General features: G+C 35.4%; 4 protein-coding genes across 13 annotated transcripts in view; 1 reads left to right on the forward strand and 3 right to left on the reverse strand.

Annotated features, from left to right (window-relative positions):
• Positions 1-7,144, forward strand: part of LOC113505203 (calpain-A-like) — a 38,390-nt gene extending 31,246 nt beyond the window's left edge. For 6 of the 10 annotated variants that reach the window (XM_026887802.1, XM_026887804.1, XM_026887805.1 and 3 more), the window contains 5 exons: positions 1,717-1,917; positions 3,215-3,342; positions 3,868-3,989; positions 4,808-4,881; positions 6,494-7,144. In XM_026887802.1, coding sequence (XP_026743603.1) covers positions 1,717-1,917; positions 3,215-3,342; positions 3,868-3,989; positions 4,808-4,881; positions 6,494-6,576 — 608 coding nt within the window. In that variant the 3' untranslated portion in view covers positions 6,577-7,144. Of the gene's footprint in view, positions 1-1,716; positions 1,918-3,214; positions 3,343-3,867; positions 3,990-4,807; positions 4,882-5,565; positions 5,642-6,493 lie in introns of all 10 variants that reach the window. The other 4 variants (XM_026887807.1, XM_026887808.1, XM_026887801.1 and 1 more) reach the window with 2 other exon arrangements.
• Positions 7,145-7,334: 190 nt separating this feature from the next.
• LOC113505205 lies at positions 7,335-12,060 on the reverse strand. The gene is made up of 10 exons (XM_026887809.1): positions 11,916-12,060; positions 11,611-11,835; positions 11,141-11,224; positions 10,678-10,788; positions 10,287-10,500; positions 9,674-9,744; positions 9,246-9,362; positions 8,744-8,806; positions 8,150-8,315; positions 7,335-7,589 (listed from the first exon to the last, which is right to left on the reverse strand). Exons 1-10 carry the CDS (start codon positions 11,949-11,951, stop codon positions 7,492-7,494), a joined length of 1,185 nt encoding a protein of 394 aa, XP_026743610.1. The 5' UTR covers positions 11,952-12,060; the 3' UTR covers positions 7,335-7,491.
• A 956-nt stretch (positions 12,061-13,016) lies between these two features.
• LOC113505206 lies at positions 13,017-14,969 on the reverse strand. Its single transcript, XM_026887810.1, has one exon. The coding sequence runs from the start codon at positions 14,070-14,072 to the stop codon at positions 13,125-13,127; it is 948 nt and encodes a 315-aa protein (XP_026743611.1). The 5' UTR covers positions 14,073-14,969; the 3' UTR covers positions 13,017-13,124.
• A 1,861-nt stretch (positions 14,970-16,830) lies between these two features.
• Positions 16,831-21,151, reverse strand: LOC113505156. The gene is made up of 6 exons (XM_026887718.1): positions 20,322-21,151; positions 19,656-19,765; positions 19,022-19,108; positions 18,408-18,621; positions 17,736-17,971; positions 16,831-16,970 (listed from the first exon to the last, which is right to left on the reverse strand). The coding sequence occupies exons 1-5, from the start codon at positions 20,383-20,385 to the stop codon at positions 17,937-17,939; spliced, it is 510 nt and encodes a 169-aa protein (XP_026743519.1). The 5' UTR covers positions 20,386-21,151; the 3' UTR covers positions 16,831-16,970; positions 17,736-17,936.
• Between the last annotated feature and the right edge of the window lie 233 nt (positions 21,152-21,384).

A 21,384-nucleotide genomic window follows, 5' to 3' on the forward strand; every position in this document is an offset into this window, starting at 1 on the left:
ATAGCATGAGACTGTTTTTTTTAATAACAGTTGTTTCAATACATTATGGACGCACACCATCGTATTGTATTTATCATTTTCTATTAATACTTTTGCTATACAATCCGATGTTGTGTGGAGAGTGATTATTGAGAAAGGAGACTGTATTATTAATGAATTATTATTAATAGTAATATTTTTATACAAAAATGCCCATTTTTTGAGCTTCTCAATGTGATAACGCTTTATGTCAAGTTAACGCAGCTTTCGTTTCGTTTCGCTCACCGAGCCAAGGTATAGTATATGTACGTATGTATTGTCATGTCCTATTTAGAATTTACAGCTATTTATTTATATTTATAGACTTTTTGTCTTTTTTGCATTTAATTTATTTTATTTTTCTAGATTTTTGTGTAAAACAATAATAGTTTTATTTTATTTTATATAAATTGCCGTTACTTGATGATTAATACTTAAACGGTGAATTGCTTTTTTATGTACATAGTTAATTGTTAACCTATTTTTGGCAATAATATGTAGTGAGGTTTATTATGTGTATCCAGTAGTGATAAAATAACAGTGTTAAATTTGTCATAATATACGAATATCCATGTATAATGTTAAGTCTATGAAAAATAATCCTTTTGTCTGATTTTGTCCAAAATTGGGAGATCTACAAGCTTATTTTATGCGAATTGGCTGAATACAGAGTACAAGAATAAGCGTATAAGATATTGTGACCTTTGAATTCCAGATTTAATGTCCGCTTAAACTAAAAGTGTAGTCAGCAGCTGACTGTGAGCCCGAGTGCAGAAGTAAAACTGCGGTATACGTGTAGAAATGACATTAAGTGCGATGACTACGCTTTAGTTAGTGCATTGTTTGTTAGGTTTGAATTAAAAAGTAAAGCGTAAGGGTGCGTTCTCATCTGTCGAATACGGCGCGAATGTGCAGCTAGCACAGTACGCGTCGCGCGCGTGCCTCGAATGACTCGATTACGTGGCCTTTTTTCGATTAGGAGGGGGGGTATCCTCGGGGGAGGCAGCGCGTAGTGTCAGACTCTTACTGTCTAAACCTGAACCGCCGTACAGCGTCTCCGTATTTAGTGGGTGTGCGGCTATGCAATATGCGTAGCATTTCAACACGCGCCACTATCACACGGCCTGCGCGCGCCTCCTATTCTTAATTAGTCTTTGTTGAAAAACCGTTATCTGCCTCCAACGCCGGAGCCATGTCATGCCTTTTTTCACTTCTCATGAGTAATAAAACAGTTGCCGATACAGCGATCATATTAACAGTTGCCGTGTAATCCGTCGTCTTGGACAGCAAATGTACTACTGAGTCTCCAGTATGAAAGCAAACACCATGCGTGCAGATCGTGTACAGCACGCACTAACTATACAAGCATTTCGTGTGTTGCGCTAAAGAACCGCGCCAAACAACGGCAGTGTGTGCTGGTCGCGAGCGGTTCGCGAGTATTATCCGCGTATTCGCCAGATGTGGACGCCCCTTTATACAATATATATAAATACAATGTACTCTACGTCAGACGCAGTCATTCGTGGTAATATGTGGCGCCTTATTTCATCGTATAAATTACACCCAATATGAAGGCTTATAAGGTTGAAATTCCCTTACCAAATCTATACAAATGACTCTCTTAGTACACATTGTGCATGGATATCTCTATAGCTCAATAGTGCATACATAGCCCACTTGCCCGGCGTCCTCCTACAGAGCTAGCCATGCGTCACGGCGGCTACGACGGCGGCGGCAGCGCGGGCGCCGTCCCGGGGGGGGGCAGCGAGCCCTCCTGCCTCGAGCAGCTGCTGTGCGCGCTCTGCACTCCCATCTGCAAGGAGCTGGGCGTGGACCTGCAGCAGCTGCAGGGCCAGAACCAAGAGCAAGTGCATCTCACGCAGCCGCAGCCGCAGACACGTATGTATTGTGAAACTGTTGTAGAAATCAACATTTTAATAGGTCTGGTCTGAGAGTAATTTTTGTCTGAATAACGAGATGATTTTCGGAATATCACTTTGGTAACAGTCGAATATAACGATGTAAAGTATCCAATATGGTCAAGGACTGGAAAGCTTAACAAGTAATATAAGTGTCAACTTCGAGTTAAAACTCTTGTCAATTTACCAAGTAAGAAAATATTGTAATACTGTATTTTCTAGTGAAAAAATAAAGAAAACCAATAAAATTATTATCTTCGAGAAGAACTCTATTTGTTATTTGTATTTAAATATAAAATCAGCCCAACAAACGACGAAACAATATTTTATTAAAAAAAGTTTTTACCCACACAATGTATTAATAACCTTAGTTATTTTCCAGGTCTCCAGCAACGCCGATGCATGCGCTTACCTATTCTCACGTTTTATAGAAATGGAGGGCATGATTTAAAATGTCTGTTTTTGTTCAATATCATGTATTATACAAATATTATAATTTTTGAGTTTTTTTGTTTTACATTTTGTACTTACAGGTACCCGACGGTGGTTTACGTTAATTTTAATTTATGTTTTGTTTATTGTAAAGTAATGCTTATTTTTAAGCAGTATTTTACATGATGTCCGCTTAACGCCACTAACACTATAAAAGAAATGTAAAGTTTTCCAAAACATTTGGAAATTTTTACATTCTCTCGCTTTTCGCATGTCTTTATGTGTACATTGAAAGGTTACGAAAATGGGCATTTTAAATTATTTAAATAGTTATTTAAACGTATCATAGTTAGGTCACCTCCATTTCCATAAAAGTTATGTTTTAGTTTTAAGACGTGATAGTCAATTTAGAATTTTTTGAAAGGATAAACCATTATGTAGATCCTGTATGAGTCATAAAATTAGTAGATTTTCCTAAAAATACATTACTGACACAATTTATATTGCAAAAAACAAAGAAATAATCACAATTTAAAAAAAAAAGTAAATAAATTATACAACTGAAAGAACACAAGCATAAAAACTACTTACTTCAAAACGGAGTTTTTGTTTTTTTTTATACAAAACGTTTACCAATCACAAATCTAACTTCACTATCACATCAACACAATAGCCCTAGGCAGAGGTCGGCTCTACCTAGAGGCCTAAGGCAAATATTAAAGTGATATTATTGTACTAGTGGAAGCGAGACAGCGCACTACACGGCATATCGCGCTATCTCTCTCCCACAACTGCAATAATATTACTTTGAGAAATGGTTCTTTGACCTTGAAGTTATCTTTCAGAGTTGCAAGGGCAAGGCTTCTCCAAGGACGTGTGCAGGAGTATGATCGCTATGCTTGACAAAGATGGCTCCGGTGGACTTGGATTTGAGGAGTTCAAGACTTTGTGGATTGATCTGCGTAACTGGCGGGTATGTTATCCTACACTTAATATTCGTAGTCTTCTAAATAATTTTGTTAAATTATTGAATAGGTTGAAATTTGATAAAAAAAATATACCAGCTTTTGGTGTAAAAAAGGGTGAGACTCTATTCTAATCCTATTATTTCCTAAATTGTTGGTTAGTCAAGAAGTAGTCAGTTTATTCATTTAGTAAATCAGCACGGAAAGCATCACGTTAACATTGTGATTCCGACTTCGTCCTTCCGTCTCGTAGTCAGAAGTTAGAAACATTTTGATAACCAGTCTGATATACATCATGTTGTTCAAGTTACTGTTGTGACAGATAGACAGTCGCTCCTTGTAAAACACTGGTGGTTAGCTGCATCCAATTAGACTGGAAGTCGACCCCAACATTGTTGGTGACATTCTGATTAAGGAACGACACAGAGCGAAATATCATCCTATAAATTTAATTCTGTTGTTATAGTTGTCTTTAAAGTATATTTAAACGTCGTTGCTGCGTTTATAAATGATTTTAATATTGGTGTGCATAGGCGGTGTTCCGCCTGTACGACACAGAGGGCCGCGGCGCCATCCCGGCGGCCAGCCTGCGCGACGCGCTGCACTCGGCCGGCTACACCGTCAACGCGCACGTCCTCAACGTGCTCGCGCACAGGTAACGCGGGTAGCTGCACGGATGGCCGAGTGGTTGAAGTCACCACGCCAAACACACTGAGCGTGGAAAGTCGCGAGTTCGATCCTCGCCTAGAACAAGCATTAAACATTTGTCTGAGTATTTTGTTATTTTCCCAGAAGTTTCATATTAAGAAATAACTAGTTATTTAATATTGATATACTCACGTGCTCTTATACTTAATCGTTAATTAAACATAAGTAAACCGTTTTTTAAACAATTATAAATCTGATTCACAGATTATAAGGCCTGATTCGCACGCGAGCTTTTTTTAACGCGCGTTAAAAAGCGTTCAAATAGAACAAATGCATTTCCACGTACTTGTTCATACGTCCGTGCTTTTAAAACGCGACGCTTTTTTATCGAGTAGTGTTGCGCGTTACCCGCGTTAAAAACGCTCCCGTGCGAATCAGACCTAATACTACTAGCTGTTTCTAATGGCTCTAGCCCGACTAGTTTCAAACCCAACCGTAGTCCTTTATCATATCTTATTATAAAAGTAGTACATTGATCCCATGATCATGTATCGTATCGACCTATATTTTATAAACTATTTTTAATTAACCCCCACGCAAAAAGATTGGTCTTGTAAGTTGGACGTGCCTGTCCGTCTATCTGTAGCATTAAGCTCCCAAAGGGATGTGCGAATGTTCATAGAGATTATAAAAAGTTGTGTGAATGAAAGTTGGGAAAAATAATATACTGTAGTCAGGACTCTCACTGAAATAGAATATTGATGTCATGTGGGTTATTTTCGGGTTTTTAATTTTCAATATAATTTGACATTTACGTTGTAACAGGTACGGCTCATCGGACGGCTCTATTGCGTTCGATGACTTCATCATGTGCTCGGTGCGACTCAAGACCATGATCGGTAAGCAAATCATATAAATCACATATTGGCTAAACTATATAGTAAACATGTTATTTGTTAAATGTAGACTAAATAGAATTAGATCAGTTGTGTATTATTTACTTCATAGGCAATTAGTTTATACCTTTTTATTAAATACATCTTTAATATTCATGTAATTGTAATTAGATATGAATTTTAATTAGGTTTTCAGTATGTTCTTGTAAGCATGTTTATGCAGGTGATATATATAAATAATAGTGATATGTAGATAGTTTTTCAATTTTGTTTAAAAGTTATGTTTAGCTTCAGTTATTATTAGATTACTAGTAGTTAGTTTATCAATATTGTTATACAGCATGACAATACTGCTAGTTAGTTGACTAGAGAACAGGAATTCAGAAGATATTTTTTTTAAGAAATTATCAGAATAGATCTATACAGATTGCACGGATAGCAGTGGTTGGTAAGACCCCAAATTCATTGCGCGTGTAATTTAGAGGGTCCGACCCCCTCTAGAACAAGCTGTCCTGAGTCTAGATGTCTTCGTGCATGTTATTTAAATTCGTCGCTGTTTTTGTTTTTAAGCATGAAAGGTCTCTTATAATCTTAGTAGGTAGGCAGGTAAAAGTAGGTACTATAATAAGGTGTTTTATTGTGTGTGTTTTATAAATATTATAATAGTTGTATTATAATAACGAACAGCAAACAACGAGCCGCTTGAGAATCTCGAACGTGAACTCCAGTGGAACAAATGAGCTACGCAGCGACGCCTGCACATGTAATGAACCAGGATACTGTCACCGCATGCCGACCATGACACTACTGGGCTGTAGGGATATATGTTCAATGTGCTATAATTATTCAATATGAGAGAATTAACGTGTCTGTCTAGGAGTTAGAAGGTGTATTCTACTCTCAACCGGTAGTGTAAAATGTATGAAAATCCCCGTGGAACTAGGATAAAATTCCTTACTTAGAGATTTGTATAACAAAAAAGGCTGAATGTATATAATTGTTATCAATATCTCAAATTAGATATTTATTTATATGGGTGATGAAAGTTTTGATAGATAGGTGTTACTACTTTGCACGGTGTAAACGTGACGAAGGTATACAAAAAGAGACGGTTTTCAGAATTCTAGTGAGTGAGAAGTAAACGAAGAGTAGATTGTTGTACTGATAGCAATCCTAGCTTCCAGCTCAGCTAGATGCATCGGTTAAGACTGGAAGATGACCCCAACATAGTTGGGAAAAAGCTAGGAGGATGACCTTCTAAACTTTTTGACAGACACAAAAATTTTGATTATCCTTTTCATTTCCTAATAAAATATATCCTACGCAGCCTTGATTTTATATATTGTTTGCGATAGTACTTATAAGGGCACATAATATTTTTATATTTAACGATTTAATATCTTACTATTCGAAATAAATAACTAAACTATACGCAGACAATACTTTCTCCACATTTCTGGACATTTTACAAGTAAAAAACGATTCTGTTACAGATATATTTAATCTACAAATTATTACATCAAATTACTGTGTAAGATGTCCACGGCACTGCTTACTAACTGTTAACTATCGCACCAACTTACACAATATATCTAATATGTACCCTTTTCAACAGATACGTTCAAAGGGAGGTCGTCTGGCGGGGAATACGCCACGTTCTCTCTCGAAGAATGGCTGAATCGCACAGTCTACGCATAAACGCCTACCACAAGCCTTATTCATTAACAAAGGCTAAGCTACCTGTACATTGATATACTCCAAATGTTGCATATATTATTGTTACATAACTTGCCTAAAGATTTTATAATATAAATTGATCGAGAGTACAATTTCTTGCAAGTAAGTGTACGTCGTCTAAGTCACAAAAGAATTATTATTAATTAAGTAATTAAACGGTGACTTAATATTCACTCTATACGGGTATTTTATCTGTGTAATTGATTAAAATAACTAAAAAAAAATACATATTTTTATATTTGCTAACTGTTTTGTGTTAATGTTATGAATAGTCAGTCATTGTTGCAAAATAGTTTTTAATTTAAACAGTATTTTTTGTTCAACCACCGATTGTCCATTCCAATGTGCTGAGCATTTGTCTATGGTCACCTATGGTCAAGACGTCCGTGTTATGTTCTGTGCGATTAGCTAAAAAAAGCTTTTTCTGTGGAAATTATATACAATATGTTAAACGTTTACAATTTATTGCACTTTGTTGCATTGGCAATGCATTTTTATAATCGCAATAATTATATTTATTTTGACATTATTTTTTGTTTTTGAAAGATCTGAAATAAAAACATTTATACTTATTATTTGCTTTTTCTCTTATGTAACCTACCAGTTTACCTACACACATTTTTTTGACAAAAAACAATAAAGTATTAGAAAAATCAAACTAGTACAATAGGCCGAAGTGTCTGTCAACAGGCCAAGAAACAATAATAGAAATAAAAACATTTTAGTAATTCATTATTTTTATTCATACCTTATAAGCTAAAACGTACGCTTAGTAAAAACAATACACATGCCAATCTTCATTGGACTTCCAAACGAAATACTTGGATTATAACTCACTAAAATGTTATATTTATTCGATATGTTTACATTTGTTGACTAGTCAACCCATTCTCCGTCCATATGTTCTTCCTGTGGGACAGATTTGGGGTTGAACAGAGGTATATCCGATGAGCGAATTACTAATTTGGCGCCGTCTGGAGAAAATGAAAAATTACAATGAAAAATAGTCCATCCCTCAATAAAATATTTGTATCAATACTTATTTATACATGCTGAACTAAAAGCTACACAGGAGGTAGCGGAGTCGATTCCCACTCAGGACAATATATGTCTCCGGGTGTAAGTTACCATCAAAAAGTAGGTATTTAGGTAAAGATAAATGTATCTAACAGTAGTTTTGTAGTGAGTGGCGTAGACCTTAGGTGGCAACCAGTGCGGAAGTGTGTGGTGAAACCCCGTCGAGAAAAGGCAAAAATTTTGTATCATAAAAGATATTGATCTGATAATGAATATGATATTGAAGAAAGAACAAAACACAATATTGACTCAACGAAATTCTACATAGAGATAAGCTAGTTCTAGTGGAGGAATCCCCTAAAAGCTAGGGAAAAAATGGCTAGCGAACGGTGCTGTTGTGCTAGCGAAGAAAAGGTGACAGCTACGCCACTGCTTGTAGTTAAACTATAAGTTTCCTTAGTTTAAGACTAGATGGCGTTGTGAGCGACTTGTTTAATATAAAGCATAGTACACATACTGAGCACGGTCCCGTCCATGGCCATGAGTCCCGCGTAGTGCGCCTGCGGGACGCTGAGCCGCAGCGCGTTGTACATGCGCGACGAGCGCGTGATGTGGACCGGCTGGTAGCGGCGCACGAACGGGGACATCGTGTCCTTCGACGGCAGGAACGGCTCGCCGTATATCTGAAGGGATAGGGTACCATCGAATATGAATTACTTATAATCTAGTCCAACGTCCACACAATTTCTCATCAGAAATTGCGACCGGCGTTGCCACTCCCGTATAGGATTTGTTAGCCATCAGCAAAAGCGCCAAGATCAGAATGGAAAAAAAGACATGGCTGCCGTTTCAATTATCTGTCATAGATTTTAACAGGCCACTAATGATGATGATAATGTTGGTTGATTGATTCTGGCAGAATTTGGAGGATAGATAAATTCCATCTGAAGGATACTAAAATAAGGCCTGTATAGACAGCACAGATTGTTAAATAAAATTTGTCAGATAGAGGACGAGAGACGCCGTTCTACAAGGTGTAGTGCGCTGTCTCTACCACAACTGCAACAAAAATAGTATTAATTTTCTGTGCCTGTTACAAACTTCATCTTACCCTGACTCTGTAGTAAGGACTCTTCTGTGGTATAAAATGTTTTGACACCACTTGATTTACAATCTGAAACAACACACAAATGCTTGTATTATGTATGTGTGGTATTAATTAATACTAAAGATTTTTTTATTAATTGCAGTCAACATTGACCGTCAAAACTTCCACACTGGTGTAAATCTTTATAAAAAGTATAAAAACACATATTTAGTAAATATAGGAGTTTTACATTTTAAGCACTATATTTAATTGACTTCTCTTTATCGTTGTTTTACATTAATTTTTAGTAGCGTTTCATTTTTAAAACTATCTTTTTTCAGTTAAACAGATTTCACCAATATTGATTGATTATAGAATGCAAAGGAAATCTGTTTTCTTTAGTCAATCATAGATTTCATTTACGATAAAAATCTCCATACGCAATATGATTTTCGAAATTCTTTCTCCAGTAGCCAAAACCGACGTTAGCCATTCTATAAATTGTAATCTTAAGTACATTAATTACCTGTGGCATAAATGGAGCCATCTTCTTGAGTTCTTCTCTGACCTTTTTCCTCACTAATTCATCTTCTGTGTCGTTCTCGGACACGTCTGACTTTAAATTCTTTATGTGCTCTGTAATCTGAAAGAGAAAATATTGTAACAGATTTAAGCAAACAGTTTGAGCGAAGGCTTCTAGTTCGCCACTAAACTATTAGAGAAATATTAGTGGTAATTTTTTTCTTTTATGTTTTTACTACGTTTTTAACTATTTTTTTTTTCTTTAATGTTTCGTTATTCACTGTTCGTTGTGTTCATAAGTTGTAAAATACAAAAAAAATCTGAGGTTTTCAATCAAACACGAGGTTTTTATGTTATAATACCTATAACTTTGCGCTACTTATTCAAACAAGATAGTCACCTCTAATAGAAAGAACAACTTCTTACTCTTACCTTCTTAATAATCCTGTCTGAATACTTGGCACAAGCTTTCTGTACTTCTGAGTATGGTAGGTTGTCGAATACTAGAAACAAACAAAACATAGTAAAATACACGATTTTCTAAAAAATATCTCCTAAAAGCGTCATTTTTATTAAAATAAGCGTTTTGAACCTACGACTACTGACTTCGCAAACCAATGGTCACACCACTAGGACATCTCTCCTACAGTAATAGAATATTATAAAAGAGTTTGTTGCACAGATTTACAAAAATCTCGTGTGACGTCACTTGCCAGTACATACGCTTTTTATCAGCAAGTAATGTTACTAGCCCAAACTAGATTTTATCATCTTATGTGCTCTTAATCTTCTTTTTAATTATGTGATCACCTCATGTGACGTAGGGGCGGCGTGATTTTGGTGCTGCGTTTAAACGGCGGTTGCCCTCTTTTAAAAAGCCGTAAAAACTTTTACGTATTACGTACAATTACGTATTCAATATTTTTTGGAAACCTATTACTACTACTACTACTAGAAAACTACAGATATTAAAAATGATGACGATAATGTTACTAAACAAATTGCTAACATAAGATTTAGTCAAACACCCTACTGATGGTCTTACCATATGGTTGCGGCGGCACAGCAGCCAGTTCCTTCTCGTGCAGCTGTGTCCGCATCTGGCAGGCCGCGTCCTCCAGCGCGTGCAGCGTGCCCAATACCAGCTGGAAGTCGCCGAAGTGCGGGTGCATGCGCCGGTACCACTGCGTCAGGCGGAACCCTGACTCCAACGCCTCGGAGTGATGCTGTTCTATCTCTTTGAGACGGTCCATTATTTTCTGTAGGAAGACATCAAAAGATTCATTAATTATAGGCTAAGTTGCACTTGTTGAACATAGTAACACAATATAAAACATAGAACCAATGGGAATGTGGATAAAATATGTTATTTACTTCAATCGGTATTGTTTTAGTTGTGTAGAAACCACTAAAGGCTGGTTTTAAGTATCACTTACCTTAGATATCTCAGTCAGCAGCTGGTGCCCATTCTTCTTGCTCAAGTGGTACAATCCTGGATATTTAATTTGCAACTCAATCAATATCTCTGAACTTGCTAACTTCATAACCTACAAATAATTAAACCATTATTAAACCAGCATAGTAGACATGTTCAAGTTTATTTGAACTATAGTTTTCTAGTCTAGATATCAAAGCAACTTAAGGTATATTTTTTTTGTGTTTGTATGATTACAAAACTCCAATCTACTAGACAAAATTGTCTTGCTTCAGGAATTTTATATTTATTTTCTTGAAACCTTGACAAGGGCTGAAAACAGTTTACTATTATGCCATAATTTATAATCCATTTAACCCAAAGGTTGAATGGCAAATCTCGGCTTGCGGTATTAAGTCTTAAGTATTATGTACCACAATTGTAAATGAAATTTAATAAAATATATATAGAGAAGTGTTGGTTACCCTTTCTGGTGAATCATTATCTGGTATTTTCAGCGCACGAGCAAGTTTCTGGGTTAGCTTCTTTGGTTTTGTTGCCAGGGGAAGCTGAAAATAAGCACTTATTAACTTATTATTTAAAAGAAAAGTAAGCTGTAATGAATTTAGTCCCTGTGCTGGAGGGGTAACACTCTCAGTCCAATCACATGCAAGAGCCAACGAAACTTAGGACATGCCTACATGGAAAAATAATTGTACTATGTGGGAATTGAACCAGTGATACACACCGGGTTTGGCATGAAAGCCATAGGGCTATATGTGCAATCAATACATTAGTTATTAAGGTAAGGATCCTAATCCTTTAGTAGATAGGATGTAGTATAAGTAATACATATACTATGTGACTTAACTGTTGGTAAGATCTTAGAACCCCAAGTTTCATGTATACTAACATTTTACAAACACTATTTTCAAACAAAATTCACACTACTTACATCAGGCACTCGTTTTGGAACAAACGAACACAGTCTAAAGCTCTTTAGAGTTTTCCCGCTGTTATTTATCCTCTCAACAACGCGAACAGGGTCCAACTTCTCCGAGAGACGCAAATAACATGTTTTAAATTTTTGTCCCTTTAATTTTCCCTGTTCAAAATTCAGGGCTTCAAAGTGTCCACTAATTATTCTTGCTAGAGTCTTTACTACATTAGATAAAGTGAACTGAAACAAAATTAAATATTTTAGTAACCTAATTTGTTACTTGAAAAACTATCTACTTGTTAGTTGTTAGTGTACTCTACCGGAAGGGGAAACCCTCGGACCGCAATTACAGACATTTTGATAAAACCTAATTCACGTTTAACCCTTTTACATAAATGTTTTGATATATCAATAAACCGCAAAACGAATAGATAGCATCTGTTTATTCTGTTTTCTTAATGTCAGTGTCACCTGGACACACCAGCGGGTTATAATTTGGCTTTGGTCTTGAGCAAATTAATCACCAATGAATTTTGAACAATCAGTAAACATATTTTAGTTAGTTCTATAAAATAACCGTTAATTTAGTGTTAAGTAAACTTGCAATTTCTACCTACTCCAATGCCATTATCTGCTAGGAGCTCGGTTAAATGTAGGTCTGTGCCAAAAGTATGTACCTTCAAGAAGAGAAATTCCATTTTCGAGAAAGAGGTCAATCGTCGTGCACTCAGTGTGCTATCAGTGATATCTTATGGTTTTGAAATATGGTCTTTTACTGTCAGCCTTATAAACAAGCTCAAAGTAACACAAGTAACAATGAAGAGGGCTATGCTCGGGATTTCTCTATCCGAGTGAATCAGGAATGAGTAGATCCGCAGACGATCTTAAAAACCAGCATAGCCCAACGAATTAGCACGTTGAAGTGGCAGGGCACATAGCATGTAGCACTGACTATCTGATAGGGCTGTAAAGGTCTTGAGTAGACTTCGGACCGGAAGCACGTGCACCCTTAAGATGGGCACAGGCTTCCGACCGGTCTGTATGGCGATCACTGGGGGAAGCCTATGTCCAGCAGTTCAGCTGGACATAGGCCTCAACCAACTCAAGACAAGATATTTCAGCTGCTGATTGAGCATAACATCAATCACATTTCTTTTGCGTTTGTCGCCGCCTTAGGAGTTTACAAAGCATTGTGAAAAAAAGACAGGTAGGCTACAATAAATTAACTATGTAATTAAAATATATAGAATACAAATTCTCTTAAAAAAACTTATAAAGATAAATAATCATGATTGTCATACAATAATGTACAAACAAAAAAATATAATTCTTAATGTACTCTTAATTGTAGATTGTAACAAAATAAAATAAAAAATGACAAAAAGCAAACATAAAAAATGTGTAAGTCAAGGAGATAAAGTTATAAAAAAATAATGTCTCTATGCAATTATATCAAAATATGATTCTGCAACAATATTTAAAAAATATATGATTTCTTTTAGGTATCAATCAATCACAAAGTAAATGTACTACTTATACTGACACCGATCAAAAGGTTTAATATCTAGAATACTTTTACAAAATCTATCAGCCCAGGGCAAAAACTCCTTGGTAGCAACAACACACTCTAATAACATTAGACAGTCATCTTCAGCCCTATGAGCATTATAAACTTCTTTCTTCAACAACCGCCTATACAAACTAGAAAGGGTGTAGGATACTTTTTCTGTTGTACTTTTTCCAGCCAGCTCTTTTGCTTCATCTTTCATACTTCTACTCATGTTGGATGCCTCATATGGCATCTCAGAGAATGATGAGCATAGAGAATCTATTTCCTGCCAGTCTTCTGTGCTCACATCAAGTTCAGGCCAATCATCACTGATCAGAGAGTCCTCACTGATAAGTGAGCTAGACCTGTACATTGAACTATCTCTAGCTAAAGAGTCTTCTTCTAATAGTGAGTCATCTTTAGAAAATGATTTGTCTCTAGGTATTGGAACAGTTCTGGCATTAGGTAAGTCAGGTGAGCTTCTATTTTTAAGGATATGTCGGAATCCTATAAGCGAATCAACACATAACAAGTCTTGAGGTAAAATAGCATTAATATCCAAAAATTCAGTCAAAAGTAGTTTGAAATCAAATCTATTGCCATTATGGGCAACGAGACATGTTGGTTTAGGCAGTTCACCTAGAAACGCAAGTATTGTGTGAATATTATCCTTAAATATTGGCGCGTTCTTTAAAGTATTATTTGATAAGCCAGTCAGCAGCGCCACTTCAGCACAGATTTTTTTCTGGGGGTTAAAGAGCAGAGTCAGCTTGCTCACATAAGGTTTAGAACCAATAGGAGCCTCTTCTATATCACTACGAACAGCGGCCACGAAACTAAGCTCAGTTATCTTTGTTTTATTCCTTTCCTGGTGCGGTAAACCAGTCGTCTCTATATCAAAAAATACGAAAGCTGCTATTTTTGTCATGTTTACAGCTTCTACGCTGTTTATCAGCAAATTTTAAAATACTTAGTAGGGGCAAGACGTGAAGACGAATATGTTGTAAAGACACATTCAATTTATTATTTCAATAGAATAAATCAAACAAAAGTAAGGAAAAACACCTGCGACCTGTCTTTGTTTATATTAGAACCGGAGTTTCCATGACATTTTCATGTTTTGGTGTTGCCACACTTTACGTTAGAGTTAGTTTGAGAAAAAAAAATTGGAAATCAAAGATGAAACCTAGAGAATCGTAAGAATGAAGAAATAAGAAGAGTTAAAACTTTGGAATCAATTATTTCTCAATCGATTCTAACCAATAATTCAACTTGAATACAAATCGTACTTAGCGGTCTAATATGCGGGGCGCACGTGGCCATAAATTCCACAAGATCTGGAATAAATTGGCATTTTATTAACGTTTATTTGTCGGAACCGCCAAAAGAAATTCCGACTCAACGTCTAACTGTCTCGCGACCTCGCCGTCACGACGTATAGTAAACCGTTATATAATTCATAATTTAAATTAATTGATTACATTTTTTTTTGGTAGTAATTATAGGTAAATTAGCAACACATTTAGCGGTGAATGACCGAAAAACGACAGGTCTTATGAATAGATAACCAAAACGAACCATAAAACCATAAAATGAAAATTTGAACAGACAAGAAAAACTAAGCACAGCCCGAGTAAATTTACGTCACGTAAAAAAAATAACTCAATCATAAATGATACCATATCCGCTATACTCGCAACCCACTCACCCCTTTAACATCACATAATAAAAAATATAATATAATATAATATAAATTGTTGGTTTGGTTTTTGGCATATTGTAGGGAACCTTTATATCGAATCCAATACGTACATGATACGGATAATTGAATGAAGTACCTATATTATTAACAGATTTCCTAGTCATTATCAAAACAAAAAAAAAACTGAATACAAGGAAAAATAAAAATAAATTTTACGTTTAGCGTATTTGTTTATTAAAAAAAAAACTTAAAAAACAGTAATCACAATCATATGCTTAACAAATAATTGTCTAATTAACCTATAATTAAATTATGCAGAGTAACACTCATTTATTCTCTAGTCCTCTTTGAGAGATTTATGTTGTTAGCCTCAGCGCAGGCTGTGACTGCATCATTGGACTATAAAAGTTGATGAACCAGAGTGAATCATAGAGATAATAATAATTTAATACAACACAACGATGTTTTTTTAAAGGCCTTCTCAAGCTATAACTTAATTTGTGTGTTTTGGGTCCGATAACATAAACTTCAAACTTTTTTTTTATCCAGTACAATATTGATGATTGGTTATATATTTTTATACGACTAATGTAACCAATAATCACTTATATTCATTATTTTAACATCCATCTATTGAATAAGATTCTACGTACAGACAGATTGAATTTTATTATGAAAACAAAGGACTACATGAAGTATGAAATACATTTTTTATTTTTATTAATCTAGTTGGAAAGAAATTGTATATTAGCTATACGATTTTGTGGCGGTAACATATATATATATATTGGACAACACGCTACAGAAAATAGGGTATTACATGTCTGAATTACATCTAATAAATAAGTTATACAAATTACTAAGTCTGTAAGTAGTGAATACATGTAATTGTATAAACATCGGCTTTAATTACAATCGCCAATGCTTCATTTGGTACTTAAAAAGGACAACAATCTCAGTCTAACTTTATTTATATACAAACACATAAACGACTGTTATACTGTTTTAAGTCGGGTTTTTTTAATCTGATTGTTTACACAAAGAGACCAATGTTGTATGATACTTTTTTAGGTACCTAACCAAATGGAATTTAATTTAGTTCGTCAGAAGGTTGTCAGTGATATGGGATCTTTTAGATCTTAACTCTTACGGTATACGTAATTGAATTCTTATGAAATTTTGTGTACATATTCGGTAGGTCTGAGAATCCGGACTGCATCTATTTTTCATATCCCCATTCTTCATTTCCTACAACTCATTTGTATGGCAAAACAACGAATTGGTAGGACAGTGGCTGTCCTACCTTATAATATAAGGATATATGTATACATATGGGTTGTAGCCAATGTTAGCAAGATAGAGCAAAACGCGGTTTAGAACGGCGACACTCTTTTATGAATACAATAATATTGCTTTGAAAGTCGGCCCTTAGAATTGTCATAGCAAAGTGTAAGCGAGAGCGCTCTGTAGCCAATAGCGGCGTCTCGCTTCCACACTTTAACAGTTTTTTTATGATCTCATAGTATTGTATTGTATTTTCTTTTTTGTTTCATTTTGTCTTGTTATATATTGTGATTCTTGTTTTACACTTGTTACGTACTAAAAAGAATCGACACTATTATTTATTCAACCTTCCTATTCTAATAAATAGTGTGTTCCTAACTACCAGTCTTCCAAATCATCTTCATTCAGATCGTGCATATCAATATCATCACAATTGTCAGGGTACACGGACCTTCATCTTTAATGTCATTTAATTCTCCATTGCCAACGGAATCATCTGAGCCTTGAGACAACTGTTTTGAATCCTGTGATACTACTTCTTTTACAGTATTTTCTTCGGTTTGTACGTCATTTCTTGTTTGACTTGAATCATATTATTTTCATCAATTGTCTGTGTGTTTGTGTCTAAACCACCTTCTTGAATTATGTTCTCTTTATCGTGTTGTAACTGTTCATTGTCTTCTTCATTCTTTATTTCCTCTTCAGCATTTTCTTGTTTGACAACTATAGCTGAGCTTTCCTCATCATTTTCAGTTTTCTCGTCGTTTTGGTTATCATTTTGACTATTTGAATCATTCTCGGTCAAGTCGACATTAGTTGTGACTGGGACTTTTGATTGTTCTGCAAATGGAAATATATTTTTTATTTAGTAGTTAGTAACATTTTAGGAGTCTTTTGGAACTATGTTAAACTCTGTTTACCATCGTTTTAGACAGGCACCTGTATAAAACTAGGAAAACAAAATAAAAGAGGTAGCACTTTCTCAGGTACACTTAAATTAATACTAAAGATTTTAAATGTTAAGTTCCAAAACTCCAGTCTCTGTAGTCTTCATGTAGAACCGAAAATACATTATAAAAGTTACTCTTAAAAATAAAAACTGAGTATCATTGTATGTTAAATAATAGATCGTTGATCACGACGTCGGCTTTAATCAACAGACCGATTTAATCAATCCAGTTTCTAACAGATCACGATCGTGTCATTGGCTACAAAAGAAGGTCGACAATCAAACACCTTCATTTAAACAGAAAAACAGTCTTTCTAAGCAGCTAAAGCCTGACATATCCCAAAAATTTCCAACATATTTTCCTAATCTACCTTACAGGCTGAAAACTCTTCTAATTTCCACATCCACTTGAATGCGGACTAAGGCATAGACTTATCTTGATAGTAACTAACGTGGGACTGAGTCATTATTAAATGATGTAACGGTTTACTCACGCGTGTATATCGGGGTAGTCTGACTAGTTTCGGACCCAACCGGAGTCATTAATCATGAGCCTACGCGGCGAAACCCCGAAACTAGTCAGGCCACCCCAATAAATACGCATGAGTAAACCGTTACATCCTTTAATAAGGCATAGATTGTTAGTTGTTACTCACCACAGCTTCCTTCATCTGTAGCACCGTCACCCGTTACCCCAGCGTTGTCCTCACTCAGCTCGACCACCTTATCCTCAGCACTCTGCACTGCACTACTTCCTACTAGTTTCTCCTGTGTTTGAGCGAACTTCGTGAAGCTATCGGCGATGGCTTTGCGATGAGCCAGAATGTCGTCTCTGGTCACTTTCTTCTTTTTACCAGTCAGTGGTAAGGTTTCATTGATATTGATGAATTTTCTAAGAGAATAAAGACTTTTGTTAGGTTAAAGTTTTTTGGAATTGGAAAGTGTTTTTTTTTATTGGTGATGGTTTATCGGGATGTTTTTTTTTTAATATTATTTCGTGGTTCGTTGTGTTTTGTTGATTGCAGATTCAAGTATTTCGTATTATGGTTTCCATCGATGTGACAGTATTGTCGAAGAATAGAAGTATCTAAAGGTAGGTTTGTTTGCTGTCTAAATTTTTAAACCACTAAATTCGTTTTATTTATTGGTTTTAATTCCCAATTTGTGACTGCTCATTAATTTGGTGCAAACTTTTATGTTGAATAAATAATAGTGTAGGTAACGCCTGCCTGCGTTGGGATTAAACCCTGCACCTTATGCTAACAAATATACATAGAGCCAATTTGCAATTCTATTCTAAAATCGTTACCAAAAACAAAAAATCTTACCAACAACTAATGTTTTCATAGCACACAGTCTATCCAGCTCTTCATAAGACTGGCACATACCGATGTAGCACTTGCTAGTCTTGCAGAGGTTTGTGATACCTTCTGCCTCAAGGACTGGCGCGAGCTTCGTCTTACAGATCTTTGGTGTCGCGAAGATTCTTACCACAATAGGCCCAATGTTCAGGTAGCGCTTGGTTATATTCGACTTTATTACCTGTAGTTTAAGGTTTATATTTGATTACAATTGAAAATAGTACTAAGTAATTGAATGTATACATAATCTGTAAATACTGCTTCCGTGTTATTAAAAGTGAACGGCAAATTTCGTACAGCATACATTTATTGTTGTTCTGTTATAGAATTTATACCACCTATTAAGACAACTGAACCATTTATTTTTATGTAAGTGTGCTATTTTTAGAACTTGGGATTAATGAATAATATCAATAAAAATATTTGCATAACTAAACGGCAAAATGAAAATAGGTGACACGAAATTTTGGACAATGAGAAAATAAATGTATTTCTGTAAAGTAGCAGGAAAAATTAACATGTACAAAAAGCGGTTAGTAATGCAACTGTCATTTTGACTTCCTATCTTATTCTGTACGTACCTGTTTCAGAGTGAGCGTTACATTCTTAACTTCTTCGAGTATACCTTTGTAAGTCACGTCCGATTCTTTTTCAAACTCTTCCAAAATCTGCAAGAATGAGACCGGTCAAGAGCAAGTAGGCCTCGCGATACTAAGGGTTAGGTCCAAATAAGAAGCTAAAGAAAAACTAAATTTAAAAGAAATCATGTGAGTTGCGATTATTTTATAATGAATAAGTTGTTAACCTTAGTAACAAGGCATCGTTTTCATTCTTTGATTACGGAACCAGAAAAATTAAAATTAAAATGAAAATGCGGACAACATCACATACATTGTTCTGAACCCAAAGTAAGTTGCTAAGCACTTGTGTTATGGAATTCAGATACAACGAAGGTACCACAAACACCCAGACCCGAGACAATGTAGAAATGTGAATTTTTACATTGACCCGACCGGGGATCGAACCCGGGACCTCAGAGCTAGCGACACCTTGAAACCGGTGCGTCGCCACTCGACCACTAAATTAAGGAACAGGTGGCGATATGTAACGTTTTTTGAAATTTTATTATTATCTTTCATGCTTTCGCTGCTAACATGTAAATCATCGTGTAAATATAAACCCTGGTAACATTCATATACGAAAAAAAAAACATACCTCGTGAAACATTTCATCCAATTCGTCGTCCATAGCCTTCGATATCGTCTCGTCCAACTGCCTGAATATATTTTGCTCATTATCCATATTCTTGTACTTGTCAGCGTTTTCTAAAAATAATAATGGCATAGGTATATTATTGCAAGTACAGCTAAGCCAGTTTTTGAAAATTTGGTAGGTGCAAAAATGTTTTTTTGGAAGGACGTTATATTCTTCAGTACCGGCAGTAGTAGTCGTTCAGTAAAGTGTAATTATTGTGGTTCAATCACAATAATTATACCTTCATGTCAACAATGTATTGATGCCCATTTTTGGACTAACCACTGAATACTAAAACTACTATTTCTTAGCCAATCCAAGTATGGTAGCCTTGCTTGTTATCAAGGATTCTAATGTAATTTTTATTCAAATTGTTAATTAGATAGAAGTGTAGTGTATAGTCTTAACTACTGAAAAGATTTTTGTCTGAGTTTTTTACAATAAGATTTCATTTAAATTGAAAACTGGGAACTGTATTTTATAACACTAAGAAAAAATTGTATATGGTATTGCATATCTCATACAGGGAAGAAAGAAAAAAGGATCAACAAAATCAGTTCATCCAGTCCGAAGTTCTGGGGTAAAAGGTCTCCGTCTTTTTGAAGTCGGTTAATGTGTGACACTTACCATCTTCTGCGCATATCGCCGGCCCCGTTGCCTCGGGAGAGGGTGGTTCCGGTTCCACTATCATGACGTCATCATCCACAGGCTGTTGTTCTACTGGCTGTTCCGGTGCAGGTGCATCTGCTGAAAGAAAACACACTTTTTACAGTACAATATGGTTTTGTTAAATAAATGAAACAGTGGTTTTTTGACCTTTTCATGAATCACTAGTGATTATCATGTCTTCTAGTAAATACAAATAATTTGAACTGAAAACGCAACATTTTTTTTTTATTTCGTACTCTATTTATAATTTTGCAGATTGGAGCTCTCCGAAATAGTCATAAAGAAGAGCGTAATTTTGAAGGATCACAAATGTAAGGTATTTTTAACGCCCGTCGCAAAAATAGGGGTATTATAAGTTTGATGTGTCAGTCTTGGCATCATAGCTCCCAAAAGGATTAAGCGATTTCGATTAAGCTTGTGAAACAATTTTGTGTTAAAAGTGAATTACGTGCGAGTGTTTTTAGACGTGTTTAAAAGTTGTAGGGGTAAAAGTGAGAACGAATAATTTAATACTATGTCTGTAAACCGAATATACTCAAATGGGGACTCAAATGAAAACGAACTGAAATAGAATATTGATGACTTAATTAAGAAAGTTCATAATTTCTATTGATGAGAAAATTGGTGATGGAAAAATTACATATGGAAATCCGCTTCTATATGGAGAGTATCAATTAATACATGTCGGACTTCGCAATTCTGGTAAAGAAAACTTTACATGTGGACTATTACCGGGATTTTTTTTACTTGTAATACAGAGCAGTGATGTCGAAAAGAGTATCAAAAGCGATACTATCAGACTACTTATACTATTACTAGATTTCAATTGATTACTTAGATCAATTAAACTGTTAATTTCAAATGATTTCCGTGAAGGTGAAAAACACATGAATCCTAATAACATTATTAGGACCATAGTCTTAAAGACGTTTGCTGTTTAACAATATCTGAAATAAAAACCGTCCGGATAACCAAGTGGAACTGCCACTGTGCGCGAAGATTACAAAGGTTCGATCATTGC

Source organism: Trichoplusia ni, chromosome 24 (assembly GCF_003590095.1).
Source record: "Trichoplusia ni isolate ovarian cell line Hi5 chromosome 24, tn1, whole genome shotgun sequence".
Classification (NCBI taxonomy): domain Eukaryota; kingdom Metazoa; phylum Arthropoda; class Insecta; order Lepidoptera; family Noctuidae; genus Trichoplusia; species Trichoplusia ni.

Excerpts from the sequence above, each read along its gene's own strand:
- LOC113505156 (XM_026887718.1), bottom strand. The coding sequence starts at position 20,385 with ATGATAGTGGAACCGGAACCACCCTCTCCCGAGGCAACGGGGCCGGCG. Across the intron at positions 19,766-20,321 it reads GGCGATATGCGCAGAAGATG|AAAACGCTGACAAGTACAAG; the intron begins GTAAGTGTCACA and ends TATTATTTTTAG. Across the intron at positions 17,972-18,407 it reads TATGAAAACATTAGTTGTTG|AAAATTCATCAATATCAATG; the intron begins GTAAGATTTTTT and ends TTATTCTCTTAG.
- LOC113505205 (XM_026887809.1), bottom strand. The coding sequence starts at position 11,951 with ATGTCTGTAATTGCGGTCCGAGGGTTTCCCCTTCCG. Across the intron at positions 10,789-11,140 it reads ATAATGATTCACCAGAAAGG|GTTATGAAGTTAGCAAGTTC; the intron begins GTAACCAACACT and ends AATTATTTGTAG. Across the intron at positions 8,807-9,245 it reads TGGCTCCATTTATGCCACAG|ATTGTAAATCAAGTGGTGTC; the intron begins GTAATTAATGTA and ends GTGTTGTTTCAG.
- LOC113505206 (XM_026887810.1), bottom strand. The coding sequence starts at position 14,072 with ATGACAAAAATAGCAGCTTTCGTATTTTTTGATATAGAGACGACTGGT.